Source organism: Pseudophryne corroboree, chromosome 9, assembly GCF_028390025.1.
Source record: "Pseudophryne corroboree isolate aPseCor3 chromosome 9, aPseCor3.hap2, whole genome shotgun sequence".
NCBI lineage: Eukaryota > Metazoa > Chordata > Amphibia > Anura > Myobatrachidae > Pseudophryne > Pseudophryne corroboree.
Window position 1 is genome coordinate 419,275,611 of NC_086452.1, and position 14,955 is coordinate 419,290,565.

At 47.2% G+C, this 14,955-nt stretch overlaps 1 protein-coding gene across 1 annotated transcript in view; it reads left to right on the forward strand.

Annotated features, from left to right (window-relative positions):
* Nucleotides 1-2,471: 2,471 nt before the first annotated feature.
* Nucleotides 2,472-14,955, forward strand: part of KBTBD8 (kelch repeat and BTB domain containing 8) — a 29,403-nt gene continuing 16,919 nt past the window's right edge. The window contains exon 1 of the mRNA XM_063940926.1: nucleotides 2,472-2,558. Within this exon, the coding sequence (XP_063796996.1) occupies nucleotides 2,540-2,558 (19 nt within the window). The 5' untranslated portion in view covers nucleotides 2,472-2,539. The remainder of the gene's footprint in view (nucleotides 2,559-14,955) is intronic.

Sequence of the window (14,955 nt, forward strand, 5' to 3'; positions counted from 1 at the left end):
GCTGTGAGGGACCATGGGGTAAAAATGTCGACTTCCCAGCTGTTGCTGTGGAAACGAGGTCCGAGAGACCGTCCCCAAACAATTCCTCACCTTTGTAAGGCAAAACCTCCATGTGCCTTTTAGAATCTGCATCACCTGTCCACTGCCGAGTCCACAAACCTCTCCTGGCAGAAATGGACATTGCATTAATTCTAGATGCCAGCCGGCAAATATCCCTCTGTGCATCTCTCATGTATAAGACTGCGTCTTTAATATGCTCTATGGTTAGCAATATAGTGTCCCTGTCGAGGTTATCAATGTTATCAGACAGGGAATCTGACCACGCAGCAGCAGCACTGCACATCCATGCTGAAACAATAGCCGGTCTCAGTATAATACCTGAGTGTGTATATACAGACTTCAGGATAGCCTCCTGCTTTCTATCCGCAGGCTCCTTTAAGGCGGCCGTATCCTGAGACGGTAGTGCCACCTTCTTTGACAAGCGTGTGAGCGCTTTATCCACCCTAGGGGATGTCTCCCAACGTATCCTGTCCTCTGGCGGGAAAGGGTACGCCATTAGCAACTTTTTAGAAATCACTAATTTCTTATCGGGGGAAGCCCACGCTTCTTCACACACTTCATTCAACTCATCAGATGGGGGATAAACCACTGGTTGCTTTTTCTCCCCAAACATAATACCCTTTTTTGTGGTACCTGGGTTAATGTCAGAAATGTGCAACACATTTTTCATTGCCGTAATCATGTAACGGATGGCTCTGTTGGAATGTACACTAGTCTCATCGTTGTCGACACTGGAGTCAGTATCCGTGTCGACATCTGTGTCAGCCATCTGAGGTAGTGGGCGTTTTTGAGCCCCTGATGGCTTTTGAGACGCCTGGGCAGGCACGGGCTGAGAAGCCGGCTGTCCCACATCTGCTATGTCGTCAAACCTTTTATGCAAGGAGTTGACACTGTCGCGTAATTCCTTCCACATATCCATCCACTCAGGTGTCGACCCCCGCAGGGGGTGACATCACATTTATCGGCACTTGCTCCGCCTCCACATAAGCCTCCTCATCAAACATGTCGACACAGCCGTACCGACACACCGCACACACACAGGGAATGCTCTGACTGAGGACAGGACCCCACAAAGTCCTTTGGGGAGACAGAGAGAGAGTATGCCAGCACACACCACAGCGCTACTTAATGCAGGGAGTTACACTACACAAGTGATTTACCCTATAGCCGCTATATATAGTATTTGCGCCTAAATTTAGTGCCCCCCCCCTCTCTTTTTTACTCTATTGAGCCTGGAAACTGCAGGGGAGAGCCTGGGGAGCGTCCTTCCAGTGGAGCTGTGAGAGGAAATGGCGCCAGTGTGCTGAGGGAGATAGCCCCGCCCCTTTTTCGGCGGACTTCTCCCGCTTTTATAATAATAATGTGGCAGGGGTATTTTACACATATATAGCTTCTTAGGCTATATTATGTGTGATTAGCCACTTTAAGGTACTCTAATTGCTGCCCAGGGCGCCCCCCCCCCCCCCCATCGCCCTGCACCCATCAGTGACCGGAGTATGTGGTGTGCACAGGGAGCAATGGCGCACAGCTGCAGTGCTGTGCGCTACCTTAATGAAGACCGGAGTCTTCAGCCGCCGATTTCCGTGAAGATCTTCATGCTTCTGGCTCTGCAAGGGGGATGGCGGCGCGGCTCCAGGACCGGACAACCGAGGCTGGGCCTGTGTTCGATCCCTCTGGAGCTAATGGTGTCCAGTAGCCTAGAAGCCCAAGCTAGCTGCAAGCAGGTAGGTTCGCTTCTCTCCCCTAAGTCCCTCGTAGCAGTGAGTCTGTTGCCAGCAGATCTCACTGAAAATAAAAAACCTAATAAATACTTTCTTTTCTAGAAGCTCAGGAGAGCCCCTAGTGTGCAACCAGCTCGAGCCGGGCACAGATTCTAACTGAGGTCTGGAGGAGGGGCATAGAGGGAGGAGCCAGTGCACACCAGGTAGTCCTAATTCTTTCTTAGAGTGCCCAGTCTCCTTCAGAGCCCGCTATTCCCCATGGTCCTTACGGAGTTCCCAGCATCCACTAGGACGTCAGAGAAATAAAGTTATTACACAAGATACAGTTATTTGCCTTTATAATGAATGGTTTTATTCACAGCTAAGCAGACAGGAATGACTGAATAACTAGCATGTGATAAATGTATAGAGGATGGAGGAAGCTAGCCCTGCTCCCCTGTCCTGTTCCCACACAGGCCCTCCCGATATTATAGTAGCAGAGACTGAGCAGCGCTTCCCCCAACCCCCAAGCAGCAGCACTACATGTCCCGGCATTCCTCCTCCTCCAGCTGGTGACACATCACCCAAAACACTGGGACAGGCTCCGCCCCTTCGATAACAAGCATAAGAACTACATGTCCCGGGATCCTCTGCGGCAAGTCACCAATAAGAACGCAGACCGGCCAGCTGGAAGCGTTGTGATTGGCGGAGATAAACATCCGGGCTCTGTAAAAGGAAGTAAGTGACGTTTTGTGCTCAGGCTGAGCCGGAGGAGCAGGATGGCTGCGGCGCAGGGAGGTGGGTTACTGGGGTGTATGTGCGTGTGCTGGGCTCGGCATAGCGGTGTACGGTCTGTGGCGCTTGCTCAGGGTCTCTGTATGTGAGTTACCCAGCCGGGAGGGTTGACTGATACTCTCATACCTTCTAGTGTCCTTATTACATGTCCCTCATATCTAGCAGTTCATATTACCTGTACCTCTGTATGCAGGAGGGAACCCCCAATATCCATATCCCCCGTCCTGACAGCTGCTCTCCTATACCTATCTGCTAACTGCCTCCCCTTACCTATACTGCCCCCTGTCCTGCTAACTGCCCTCCCCACCCCCCTTACGTATACTACCCCCTATCTTGCTAACTGCTCCACCCCTGTTGCCTATACTACCTGCTATCCTGCTAAATGTGCCCCAATACCTATACTACCCTTCTCACCCCAGTATCTATACTACTGCCTGTCCTGCTAACTGCTCCCCAATATCTATACTACCTCCCCATCTTGTCCTGCTAACTGCAAAACCCCTTACCTATACTACCCTGTGTTGCTAACTGCTCCCTTATACCCTATACTACCCCTCTCACCCCAGTATCCATACTATGCCCTGTCCTGCTTATTGTGCCCCAATACCTATACTACCCCTCTCACCCCAGTATCTATACTATGCCCTGTCCTGCTTAATGTGCCCCAATACCTATACTACCATTTCCCCCAGTATCTATACTACACCCTGTCCTTCTAACTGCTCCCCCATACCTATACTACACCTCTCTGAGTGTCTATACTACCCCTCTCTCCCCAGTATCTATACTACCCCCTATCCTTCTAACTGCTCCCCCATACCTTTACTCCTGCCCCCCCTCACCATTATCTATACTACCCCTTGTCTTGCTAACTGCTCCCCCATACCTATACCCCCCTCACCATTATCTATACTACCCCCTGTCCTGCTAACTGCTCCCCAATACTACCCCCTGTCATGTTAACTGCTCCCTCATACCTATACTACCCCACTACCCAGTATCTATACTACTCCTTGCAGGGGTGGATACAGAAGAAAATGAAAGGGGGGGCACCATGATAGGGGAATGGTAATAGTTATACTTGCATGCACCTAAGGCGCACGTGCTCCCAGATAAGGAGTGTGATATCACTGGGGGTGTGGCCTCACAGAATACGCCATCAGGTAATGATTGGCTGTAGGAGCGCATCCTGGTTTATTGCTAATGTTTCACCCTGATGAAAAGGCTGATTGGGCCTTGCAATATTGGTCACCTGTTCCATTAGTTATGGGAGCCTGGAAGGCACCCCAGCACAACATTATTATAGTTTTTAGTTGGTGGTGGCAGGTGCAGCATAACTTGTTTTGGGTACTGCATTGAGACTCAGACTGCAGCACACGAACTGCCCATCTTTGATCAGCAGAAGCAGCCAACTGGATCTCCAACAAGCAGCTTAAGACATCTGCAGGACAGCCCTGTCACAATCACAAGGGCCGCCTTCTCAAAGCTGAGTTTGACTGCACCCTAGCATGGGGGTAAAGGAAGTGGAGGAGGAAGCGCTGGGATTATTGTGCAGTGAGGGCTGATGAAGCCTTCTGTGCCGTCATAAGTAACAGTCTTACTCGATGCTGGCATTTGAACCCCGTGCCTGGGCTGGACTCTGGCCGGCTGGCAGTGAGGGAGGTAGGTTGCAGTGTGAACAGGGGGAGGCTGCAGCTCTAGCCTCCCCATTGGTTACCACAAGGACTTGCTGTTAGAGCTGCAGCGGGTCCTAGTGCCTGCCGACTCTTTTATCAAATCTGATAGCAGTAGTGCTGCTGCTGTTCTCTTTTTGAAAAAAATAAGTCAGAAATGACAAGTGGGGCACGGGCCCGAGTGCGCCCCCCTGGATCCGCCTATGAGCCCTTGCCATGCTAACTGCTCCCCCATACCTATACTGCACCACTCCCCAGTATCTATGCCACACCCTTGCCTATACTTTGCCTCTCTCCCCAGTACCAGTGCTGCCCCTTCTCCTAGCTGCTAACGTACTCTCTTCACTAATTAGTACTGGTCATGTTTGATGTCCGTAGTTGCCAATTTCCTCCCACCAAGCTTTGCCTACACTTTGCATAATCATGGGTTCTCCGATTTGAAAGGGTCTAAGCTCCAGCCAATGCATCAGCAATCTAACTTGTTCTAGCCTGCCTGTCAAACTGTCTGCATGTCTATGGGTAGCCAGTTTGGCACAAATTCTAGTGTGTTCATTCAACCAAAGTAACATTCCTTTCTCTGACGTCCTAGTGGATGCTGGGAACTCCGTAAGGACCATGGGGAATAGACGGGCTCCGCAGGAGACTGGGCACTCTAAAAGAAAGATTAGGTACTATCTGGTGTGCACTGGCTCCTCCCTCTATGCCCCTCCTCCAGACCTCAGTTAGATTTCTGTGCCTGGCCGAGCTGGATGCACACTAGGGGCTCTCCTGAGCTCCTAGAAAGAAAGTATATGTTAGGTTTTTTATTTTACAGTGAGACCTGCTGGCAACAGGCTCACTGCAACGAGGGACTAAGGGGAGAAGAAGCGAACCCACCTGCTTGCAGCTAGCTTGGGCTTCTTAGGCTACTGGACACCATTAGCTCCAGAGGGATCGACCGCAGGACCCGTCCTTGGTGTTCGTTCCCGGAGCCGCCGTCCCCCTTACAGAGCCAGAAGCATGAAGATGGTCCGGAAAATCGGCGGCAGAAGACTTCAGTCTTCACCAAGGTAGCGCACAGCACTGCAGCTGTGCGCCATTGCTCCTCATACACACTTCACACTCCGGTCACTGAGGGTGCAGGGCGCTGAGGGGGGGCGCCCTGAGCAGCAATAAACACCTTGGCTGGCAAAATAATCACAATATATAGCCCCAGAGGCTATATATGTGATAATTACCCCTGCCAGAATCCATAAAAAAGCGGGAGAAAAGTCAGCGAAAAAGGGGCGGAGCTATCTCCCTCGGCACACTGGCGCCATTTTCTCTTCACAGTGTAGCTGGAAGACAGCTCCCCAGGCTCTCCCCTGTAGTTTTCAGGCTCAAAGGGTTAAAAAGAGAGGGGGGGCACTAAATTTAGGCGCAATATTGTTTATACAAGCAGCTATTGGGGAAAATACACTCAGTGATAGTGTTTATCCCTACATTATATAGCGCTCTGGTGTGTGCTGGCATACTCTGTCTCCCCAAAGGGCTGTGTGGGGTCCTGTCCTCAGTCAGAGCATTACCTGTGTGTGTGCGGTGTCGGTACGGCTGTGTCGACATGTTTGATGAGGAGGCTTATGTGGAGGCGGAGCAGATGCCGATAAATGGGATGTCGCCCCCTGTGGGCCTACACCAGAGTGGATGGATAGGTGGAAGGTATTAACCGACAGTGTCAACTCCTTACATAAAAGGCTGGATGACGTAACGGCTATGGGACAGCCGGCTTCTCAGCCCGCGCCTGCCCAGGCGTCTCAAAGGCCATCAGGGGCTCAAAAACGCCCGCTCCCTCAGATGGCAGACACAGATGTCGACACGGAGTCTGACTCCAGTGTCGACGAGGTTGAGACATATACACAATCCACTAGGAACATCCGTTACATGATCCTGGCAATAAAAAATGTTACACATTTTTGACATTAACCCAGGTACCACTAAAAAAGGGTTTTATGTTTGGGGAGAAAAAGCAGGCAGTGTTTTGTTCCCCCATCAAATGAGTGAATGAAGTGTGAAAAAGCGTGGGTTCCCCCGATAAGAAACTGGTAATTTTACTGATGGCGTACCTTTTCCCGCCAGAGGATAAGTTACGCTGGGAGATATCCCCTAGGGTGGATAAGGTGCTCACACGTTTGTCAAAAAAGGTGGCACTGCCGTCTTAGGATACGGCCACTTTGAAGGTACCTGCTGATAAAAAGCAGGAGGCTATCCTGAAGTCTGTATTTACACACTCAGGTACTAGACTGAGACCTGCAGATAGTGCTGCTGCAGCGTGGTCTGTAACCCTGTCAAACAGGGATACTATTTTGCGAACATAAGACGTCGTCTTATATATGAGGGATGCACAGAGGGATATTTTGCCGGCTGGCATCCAGAATTAATGCAATGTCCATTCTGTCAGGAGGGTATTAGAGACCCGACACTGGACAGGTGATGCTGACTTTAAAAGGCACATAGAGCCTTATAAGGGTGAGGAATTGTTTGGGGATGGTCTCTGGGACCTCGTATCCACAGCAACAGCTGGGAAGAAATTTTTTTACTTCAGGTTTCCGCACAGCCTAAGAAAGCACTGTATTATCAGGTACAGTCCTTTCGGCTTCAGAAAAGCAAGCGGGTCAAAGGCGCTTCCTTTCTGCACAGAAACGAGGGAAGAGGGAAAAAGCTGCACCAGTCAGCCAGTTCCCAGAATCAAATTCTTCCTCTGAGTCCACCGCATGACGCGGGGGCTCCACAGGCGTAGCCAGGTACGGTGGGGGGCCGCCTCAAAAATTTCAGCGATCAGTGGGCTCGCTCACAGGTGGATCCCTGGATCCTTCAAGTAGTATCTCAGGGGTACAGGCTGGAATTCGAGGCATCTCCCCCCCGCCGTTTCCTCAAATCTGCCTTGCCGACAACTCCCTCAGGCAGGGAGGCTGTGCTAGAGGCAATTCACAAGCTGTATTCCCAGCAGGTGATAGTCAAGGTGCCCCTACTTCAACAAGGACGGGTTACTATTCCACACTGTTTGTGGTACCGAAACCGGACGGTTCGGTGAGACCCATTTTAAATTTGAAGTCCTTGAACACATACATAAAAAAATTCAAGTTCAAGATGGAATCGCTCAGGGCGGTTATTGCAAGCCTGGAGGAGGGGGATTACATGGTATCCCTGGACATCAAGGATGCTTACCTACATGTCCCCATTTACATCCTCACCAGGAGTACCTCAGATTTGTGGTACAGGATTGCCATTACCAATTCCAAACACTGCCGTTTGGACTGTCCACGGCACCGAGGGTCTTCTACCACACGCCTGCTGTTCCTGGGGATGGTTCTGGACACAGAACAGAAAAAAAGTGTTTCTCCCGCAGGAGAAAGCCAAGGAGCTGTCATCTCTAGTCAGAGATCTCCTGAAACCAAAACAGGTATGGGTGCATCACTGCACACGAGTCCTGGGAAAAATGGTAGCTTCTTACGAAGCAAAATTCCATTCGGCAGGTTCCATGCAAGAACCTTTCAGTGGGACCTCTTGGACAGGTGGTCGGAATCGCATCTTCAGATGCATCGGCTGATACCCTGGTCCTTGGAGACAGGGTTATCTCTACTGTGGTGGCTGCAGAGTGCTCATCTTCAAGAGGGCCACAGATTCGGCATACAGGACTGGGTCCTGGTAACCACGGATGCCAGCCTTCGAGGCTGGGGGGCAGTCACACAGGGAAGAAATTTCCAAGGACTTTTCCCTACACATAAATATTCTGGAACTGAGGAATAATAATAATAATAATAATAATAATAATAATAATAATAATAATAATAATAATAATAATAATAATAATAATAATAATAATAATAATAATAATAATAATAATAATAATAATAATAATAATAATAATAATAATAATAATAATAATAATAATAATAATAATAATAATAATAATAATAATAATAATAATAATAATAATAATAATAATAATAATAATAATAATAATAATAATAATAATAATAATAATAATAATAATAATAATAATAATAATAATAATAATAATAATAATAATAATAATAATAATAATAATAATAATAATAATAATAATAATAATAATAATAATAATAATAATAATAATAATAATAATAATAATAATAATAATAATAATAATAATAATAATAATAATAATAATAATAATAATAATAATAATAATAATAATAATAATAATAATAATAATAATAATAATAATAATAATAATAATAATAATAATAATAATAATAATAATAATAATAATAATAATAATAATAATAATAATAATAATAATAATAATAATAATAATAATAATAATAATAATAATAATAATAATAATAATAATAATAATAATAATAATAATAATAATAATAATAATAATAATAATAATAATAATAATAATAATAATAATAATAATAATAATAATAATAATAATAATAATAATAATAATAATAATAATAATAATAATAATTTATATAGCTCTCTTTCTCCAATAGGACTCAAGGCGCTTAACAGATACATAGCATAATATAGTACAGAAAATAATGAAGTACATTTTCATAAAATACAGAAGCATGAAGATACTAAAAGGGACACTATGGAAATGCTTTAGTAAACAGAAAAGTCTTGAGTCTACTTTTGAAGGATTCTATAGTTGGGGCCTCTCGCACTGTGCGGGGAAGTGAGTTCCATAGAGTCAGAGCCGCATGACTAAAAGCTCGACCCCCAGATGAATTACGGTAGATTCTAGGTACTGCTAAAAGTCCTTCATCTACAGATCGCAGTAATCAAGTGGGGCAGTATGGGGTCAGAAGCTGTTTCAGGTACCTTGGGCCTTGGTCATGTAATGCTTTGAAACTCAGTAAGCCAATCTTGAAGATGATTCGCCATCTTACAGGCAGCCAGTGAAGGGAGTAGAGAATGGGTGTTATGTGGCTAGAACGGGGCTGGTTGGTTAATAGCCTGGCAGCTGTGTTTTGCACCAGCTGTAAGCGTTGCAATTCTTTTGCTGGTAGACCAAGGTAGAGGGCATTACAGTAGTCTAAACGAGATGATACAAATGCATGTATGACTTTTGGCATATCATCTGAGGGAATTAAGTGCTTGATTCTGGCTGTTCCTCAGGTGAAAGAATGAGGATTTGATTGTGGCTGATATCTGATGTTTAAGTGTCAAGCCACCATCCAGGACAACGCCAAGATTCCGCACACGATCACTGGTCTGTAATTCTGAGTCCCCCAGTGTAAGTCCAGTTGGTTGGCTATGCTGCAGTCTTGTCCTTTGATGTTGCGGTCGTATCAAAAGGACCTCTGTTTTATCCTGGTTCAGTCGCAGCCAACTGGCGCTCATCCACTCCTGTAGTTCAGCTATACAGCCATTTAGGGTTGCTATTGGGTTATCAGTGCCCGGAGCAAAGGACAAGTACAGTTGTGTATCATCTGCATAGCAGTGGTAGACCAGGCCATGGCGCCTGATTATTTCACCCAATGGGAGCATGTATACTGCAAAAAGCATGGGGGATAGTATAGAACCTTGTGAGACACCACATGGCAATGGCACTGGTGGTGATGAGTATAATCCAGATGATACTCTGTGACCTGCCTGTGAGAAATGATTTGAACTAGCTTAGGACTGTGCCATCCAGACCACAGAAATGTATCAGTCGCTCAATCAGAAGCCCATGGTCCACGGTATCAAATGCTGCCGAGAGATCCAGAAGGATTAATATTGAACAGTCACCTCTGTCTTTTGCCATCAGAAGATCATTTAACACACACACCAGGGCTGTTTCAGTGCTATGTCTTCTCCTGAATCCTGATTGAAATGGATCATAAATATCATGGGTTGTCAGGCGGGTTTCCAGTTGATTTGCAACGACTTTCTCAATAACCTTTCCTAGGAAAGGAAGGTTTGATACCGGTCTGTAGTTGGTCATGCAGTCGGGATCTAAATTAGGTTTTTTAAGAAGCGGTCTAACAATTGCTTCCTTTAGGGGTCCAGGAAAAATGCCTGTCTGCAAAGAGCATTGAACAATTTTTGTAAAGACAGGACCAATTATATCCATACAACCTATTAGAAGCTTGGTTGAGGCTGGGTCCAGATCACAGGTGGTGGGACGCAAAATTCGAGCAATTTCAGCAGTGTCCTTTACATCCACTGGGTCAAAGTTGGTCCATGAAGGCAGGTAGCTTATATTGGCAGGCTTTGTAGTTTGGCACTCCTTTGATGGCACTGTGGAGATTCCAGCCCGGATGGTGGATTTTTTATCTGCAAAGAAGTTTGCAAACTCGTTCCATCTTGCCTGGGAGAGGGTCTCATCAGTCTGCAGGCATGCTGGCTTGCAAAGCCCTAAGTCTGGCAAGGCCTCTGCTTCAAAACCAGCCGGTACTGATCCAATCAGACTACATCACGGCAGTCGCCCATGTAAACCGACAGGGCGGCACAAGAAGCAGGATGGCGATGGCAGAAGCCACAAGGATTCTCCGATGGGCGGAAAATCACGTCTTAGCACTGTCAGCAGTGTTCATTCCGGGAGTGGACAACTGGGAAGCAGACTTCCTCAGCAGACACGACCGACACCCGGGAGAGTGGGGACTTCATCCAGAAGTCTTCCAACTGTTGGTAAACCGTTGGGAAAGGCCACAGGTGGACATGATGGCGTCCCGCCTAAACAAAAAACTAGATATTGCACCAGGTCAAGGGACCCTCAGGCAATAGCTGTGGACGCTCTAGTGACACCGTGGGTGTACCAGTCGGTTTATGTATTCCCTCCTCTGCCTCTCATACCAAAGGTACTGAGAATAATAAGAAAACGAGGAGTAAGAACGATACTCGTGGTTCCGGATGGGCCAAGAAGAGCTTGGTACCCAGAACTTCAAGAAATAATATCGGAGGACCCATGGCCTCTACCGCTCAGACAGGATCTGCTACAGCAGGGACCCTGTCTGTTCCAAGACTTACCGCGGCTGCGTTGGACGGCATGGCGGTTGAATTCCGGATCCTAAAGCAAAAGGGCATTCCGGAGGAAGTCATTCCTACGCTGATAAAAGCCAGGAAAGAAGTAACCGCAAACCATTATCACCGTATTTGGCGAAAATATGTTGCGTGGTGTGAGGCCAGGAAGGCCCCAACAGAGGAATTTCAGCTGGGTAGTTTTCTGCACTTCCTACAGTCAGGAGTGACTATGGGCCTAAATTTGGGTTCCATTAAGGTCCAGATTTCGGCTCTGTCGATTTTCTTCCAGAAAGAACTGGCTTCACTGCCTGGAGTTCAGACATTTGTAAAGGGAGTGCTACATATTCAGCCCCTTTTTTGTGCCTTCTGTGGCACCTTGGGATCTCAACGTGGTGTTGAGTTTCTTAAAATCACATTGGTTTGAGCCACTTAAAACTGTGGATTTGAAATATCTCACGTGGAAAGTGGTTGTTATTGGCCTTGGCTTCGGCCAGGCGTGTGTCAGAATTGGCGGCTTTGTCATGTAAAAGCCCTTATCTGATTTTCCATATGGATAGGGCAGAATTGAGGACTCGTCCCCAGTTTCTTCCTAAGGTGGTATCAGCTTTTCACTTGAACCAACCTATTGTAGTGCCTGCGGCTACTAGGGACTTGGAAGATTCCAAGTTACTGGACGTAGTCAGGGCCTTAAAAATTTTATATTTCCAGGACGGCTGGAGTCAGGAAAACTGACTCGTTTTTTATCCTGTAGGCACCCAACAAAATAGGTGCTCCTGCTTCTAAGCAGACTATTGTTCGCTGAATTTGTAGCACAATTCAGCTGGAGCATTCTGCGGCTGGATTGCCGCATCCTAAATCAGTAACAGCCCATTCCACGAGGAAAGTGGGCTCATCTTGGGCGGCTGCCCGAGGGGTCTCGGCTTTTACAACTTTGCCGAGCTGCAACTTGGTCAGGGGCAAACACGTTTGCTAAATTCTACAAATTTGATACCCTGGCTGAGGAGGACCTTGAGTTTGCTCATTCGGTGCTGCAGAGTCATCCGCACTCTCCCGCCCGTTTGGGAGCTTTGGTATAATCCCCATGGTCCTTACGGAGTTCCCAGCATCCACTAGGACGTCGGAGAAAATAAGATTTTACTCACCGGTAAATCTATTTCTCGTAGTCCGTAGTGGATGCTGGGCGCCCATCCCAAGTGCGGATTGTCTGCAATACTTGTATATAGTTATTGCCTAACTAAAGGGTTATTGTTGAGCCATCTGTTGAGAGGCTCAGTTATATTTCATACTGTTAACTGGGTATAGTATCACGAGTTATACGGTGTGATTGGTGTGGCTGGTATGAGTCTTACCCGGGATTCAAAATCCTTCCTTATTGTGTCAGCTCTTCCGGGCACAGTATCCTAACTGAGGTCTGGAGGAGGGACATAGAGGGAGGAGCCAGTGCACACCAGATAGTACCTAATCTTTCTTTTAGAGTGCCCAGTCTCCTGCAGAGCCTGTCTATTCCCCATGGTCCTTACGGAGTTCCCAGCATCCACTACGGACTACAAGAAATAGATTTACCGGTGAGTAAAATCTTATTATTTATTGGGAGTCATTTTAAAGCTGATGAACATGCCATGGAAAAAAAAAAAAGATTGACCAAGTGTTGCAAAGTACTGTTTCTATACTGCAGTGTATGAGGGAGGTGGTGGGTTTTTTTTTTCTCTGACGTCCTAGTGGATGCTGGGAACTCCGTAAGGACTATGGGGAATAGACGGGCTCTGCAGGAGACTGGTCACTCTAAGAAAGAATTAGGACTACTACTGGTGTGCACTGGCTCCTCCCTCTATGCCCCTCCTCCAGACCTCAGTTAGAATCTGTGCCCGGCTCGAGCTGGTTGCACACTAGGGGCTCTCCTGAGCTTCTAGAAAAGAAAGTATTTATTAGGTTTTTTATTTTCAGTGAGATCTGCTGGCAACAGACTCACTGCTACGAGGGACTTAGGGGAGAGAAGCGAACCTACCTGCTTGCAGCTAGCTTGGGCTTCTAGGCTACTGGACACCATTAGCTCCAGAGGGATCGAACACAGGCCCAGCCTCGGTCGTCCGGTCCCGGAGCCGCGTCCCCCTTGCAGAGCCAGAAGCAAGAAGAACGTCCTGGAAATCGGCAGCTGAAGACTCCGGTCTTCATTAAGGTAGCGCACAGCACTGCAGCTGTGCGCCATTGCTCCCTATGCACACCACATACTCCGGTCACTGATGGGTGCAGGGCACTGGGGGGGGCGCCCTGGGCTGCAATTAGAGTACCTTAAATTGGCAAAACAACACATAATATAGTCTAATAAACTATATATATATGTGTAAAAATCCCCTGCCATAATAATAAGAGCGGGAGAAACCCGCCGAAAAGGGGGCGGGGCTATCTCCCTCAGCACACTGGCGCCATTTCCTCTAAACTGCACCGCTGGAAGACAGCTCCCCAGGCTCTCCCCTGCAGTTTCCAGGCTCAAAGGGTAAAAAAGAGAGGGGGGGCACTAAATTTAGGCGCAAAACTGTATTGTATAGCAGCTATAGGGAAAATCACTTTGTGTAGTGTAAATCCCTGTTTATATAGCGCTGTGGTGTGTGCTGGCATACTCTCTCTGTCTCCCCAAAGGACTTTGTGGGGTCCTGTCCTCAGTCAGAGCATTCCCTGTGTGTGTGCGGTGTGTCGGTACGGCTGTGTCGACATGTTTGAGGCTTATGTGGAGGCGGAGCAGGTGCCGATAAATGTGATGTCACCCCCTGCGGGGTCGACACCTGAGTGGATGGATATGTGGAAGGTTTTACACGACAGTGTCGACTCCTTACATAAAAGGTTCGATGACATAACAGCTGTGGGACAGCCGGCTTCTCAGCCAGTGCCTGCCCAGGCGTCTCAAAGGCCATCAGGGGCTCAAAAACGCCCGCTACCTCAGATGGCAGACACAGATGTCGACACGGAGTCTGACTCCAGTGTCGACGACGACGAGACTAATGTACATTCCACTAGGGCCATCCGTTGCATGATTACGGCAATGAAAAATGTGTTGCACATTTCTGACATTAACCCAGGTACCACAAAAAAGGGTATTATGTTTGGGGAGAAAAAGCAACCAGTGGTTTTTCCCCCGTCAGATGAGTTGAATGAAGTGTGTGAAGAAGCGTGGGCTTCCCCTGATAAAAAAAACTAGTGATTTCTAAAAAGTTACTGATGGCGTACCCTTTCCCGACAGAGGACAGGGTACGTTGGGAGACATCCCCGAGGGTGGATAAAGCGCTCACACGCTTGTCAAAAAAGGTGGCACTGCCGTGTCAGGATACGGCCGCCTTAAAGGAGCCTGCAGATAGAAAGCAGGAGGCTATCCTGAAGTCTGTATATACACACTCAGGTACTATACTGAGACCTGCTATTGCTTCAGCATGGATGTGCAGTGCTGCAGCAGCGTGGTCTGATTCCCTGTCTGATAACATTGATTCCCTTGACAGGGACACTATATTGCTAACCATAGAGCATATTAAAGACGTAGTCTTATACATGAGAGATGCACAGAGGGATATTTGCCGGCTGGCATCTAGAATTAATGCAATGTCCATTTCTGCCAGGAGAGTATTATGGACTCGGCAGTGGACAGGTGATGCGGATTCTAAAAGGCACATGGAGGTTTTGCCTTACAAGGGTGAGGAATTGTTTGGGGATGGTCTCTCGGACCTCGTTTCCACAGCAACAGCTGGGAAGTCGACATTTTTACCTCAGGTTACTTCACA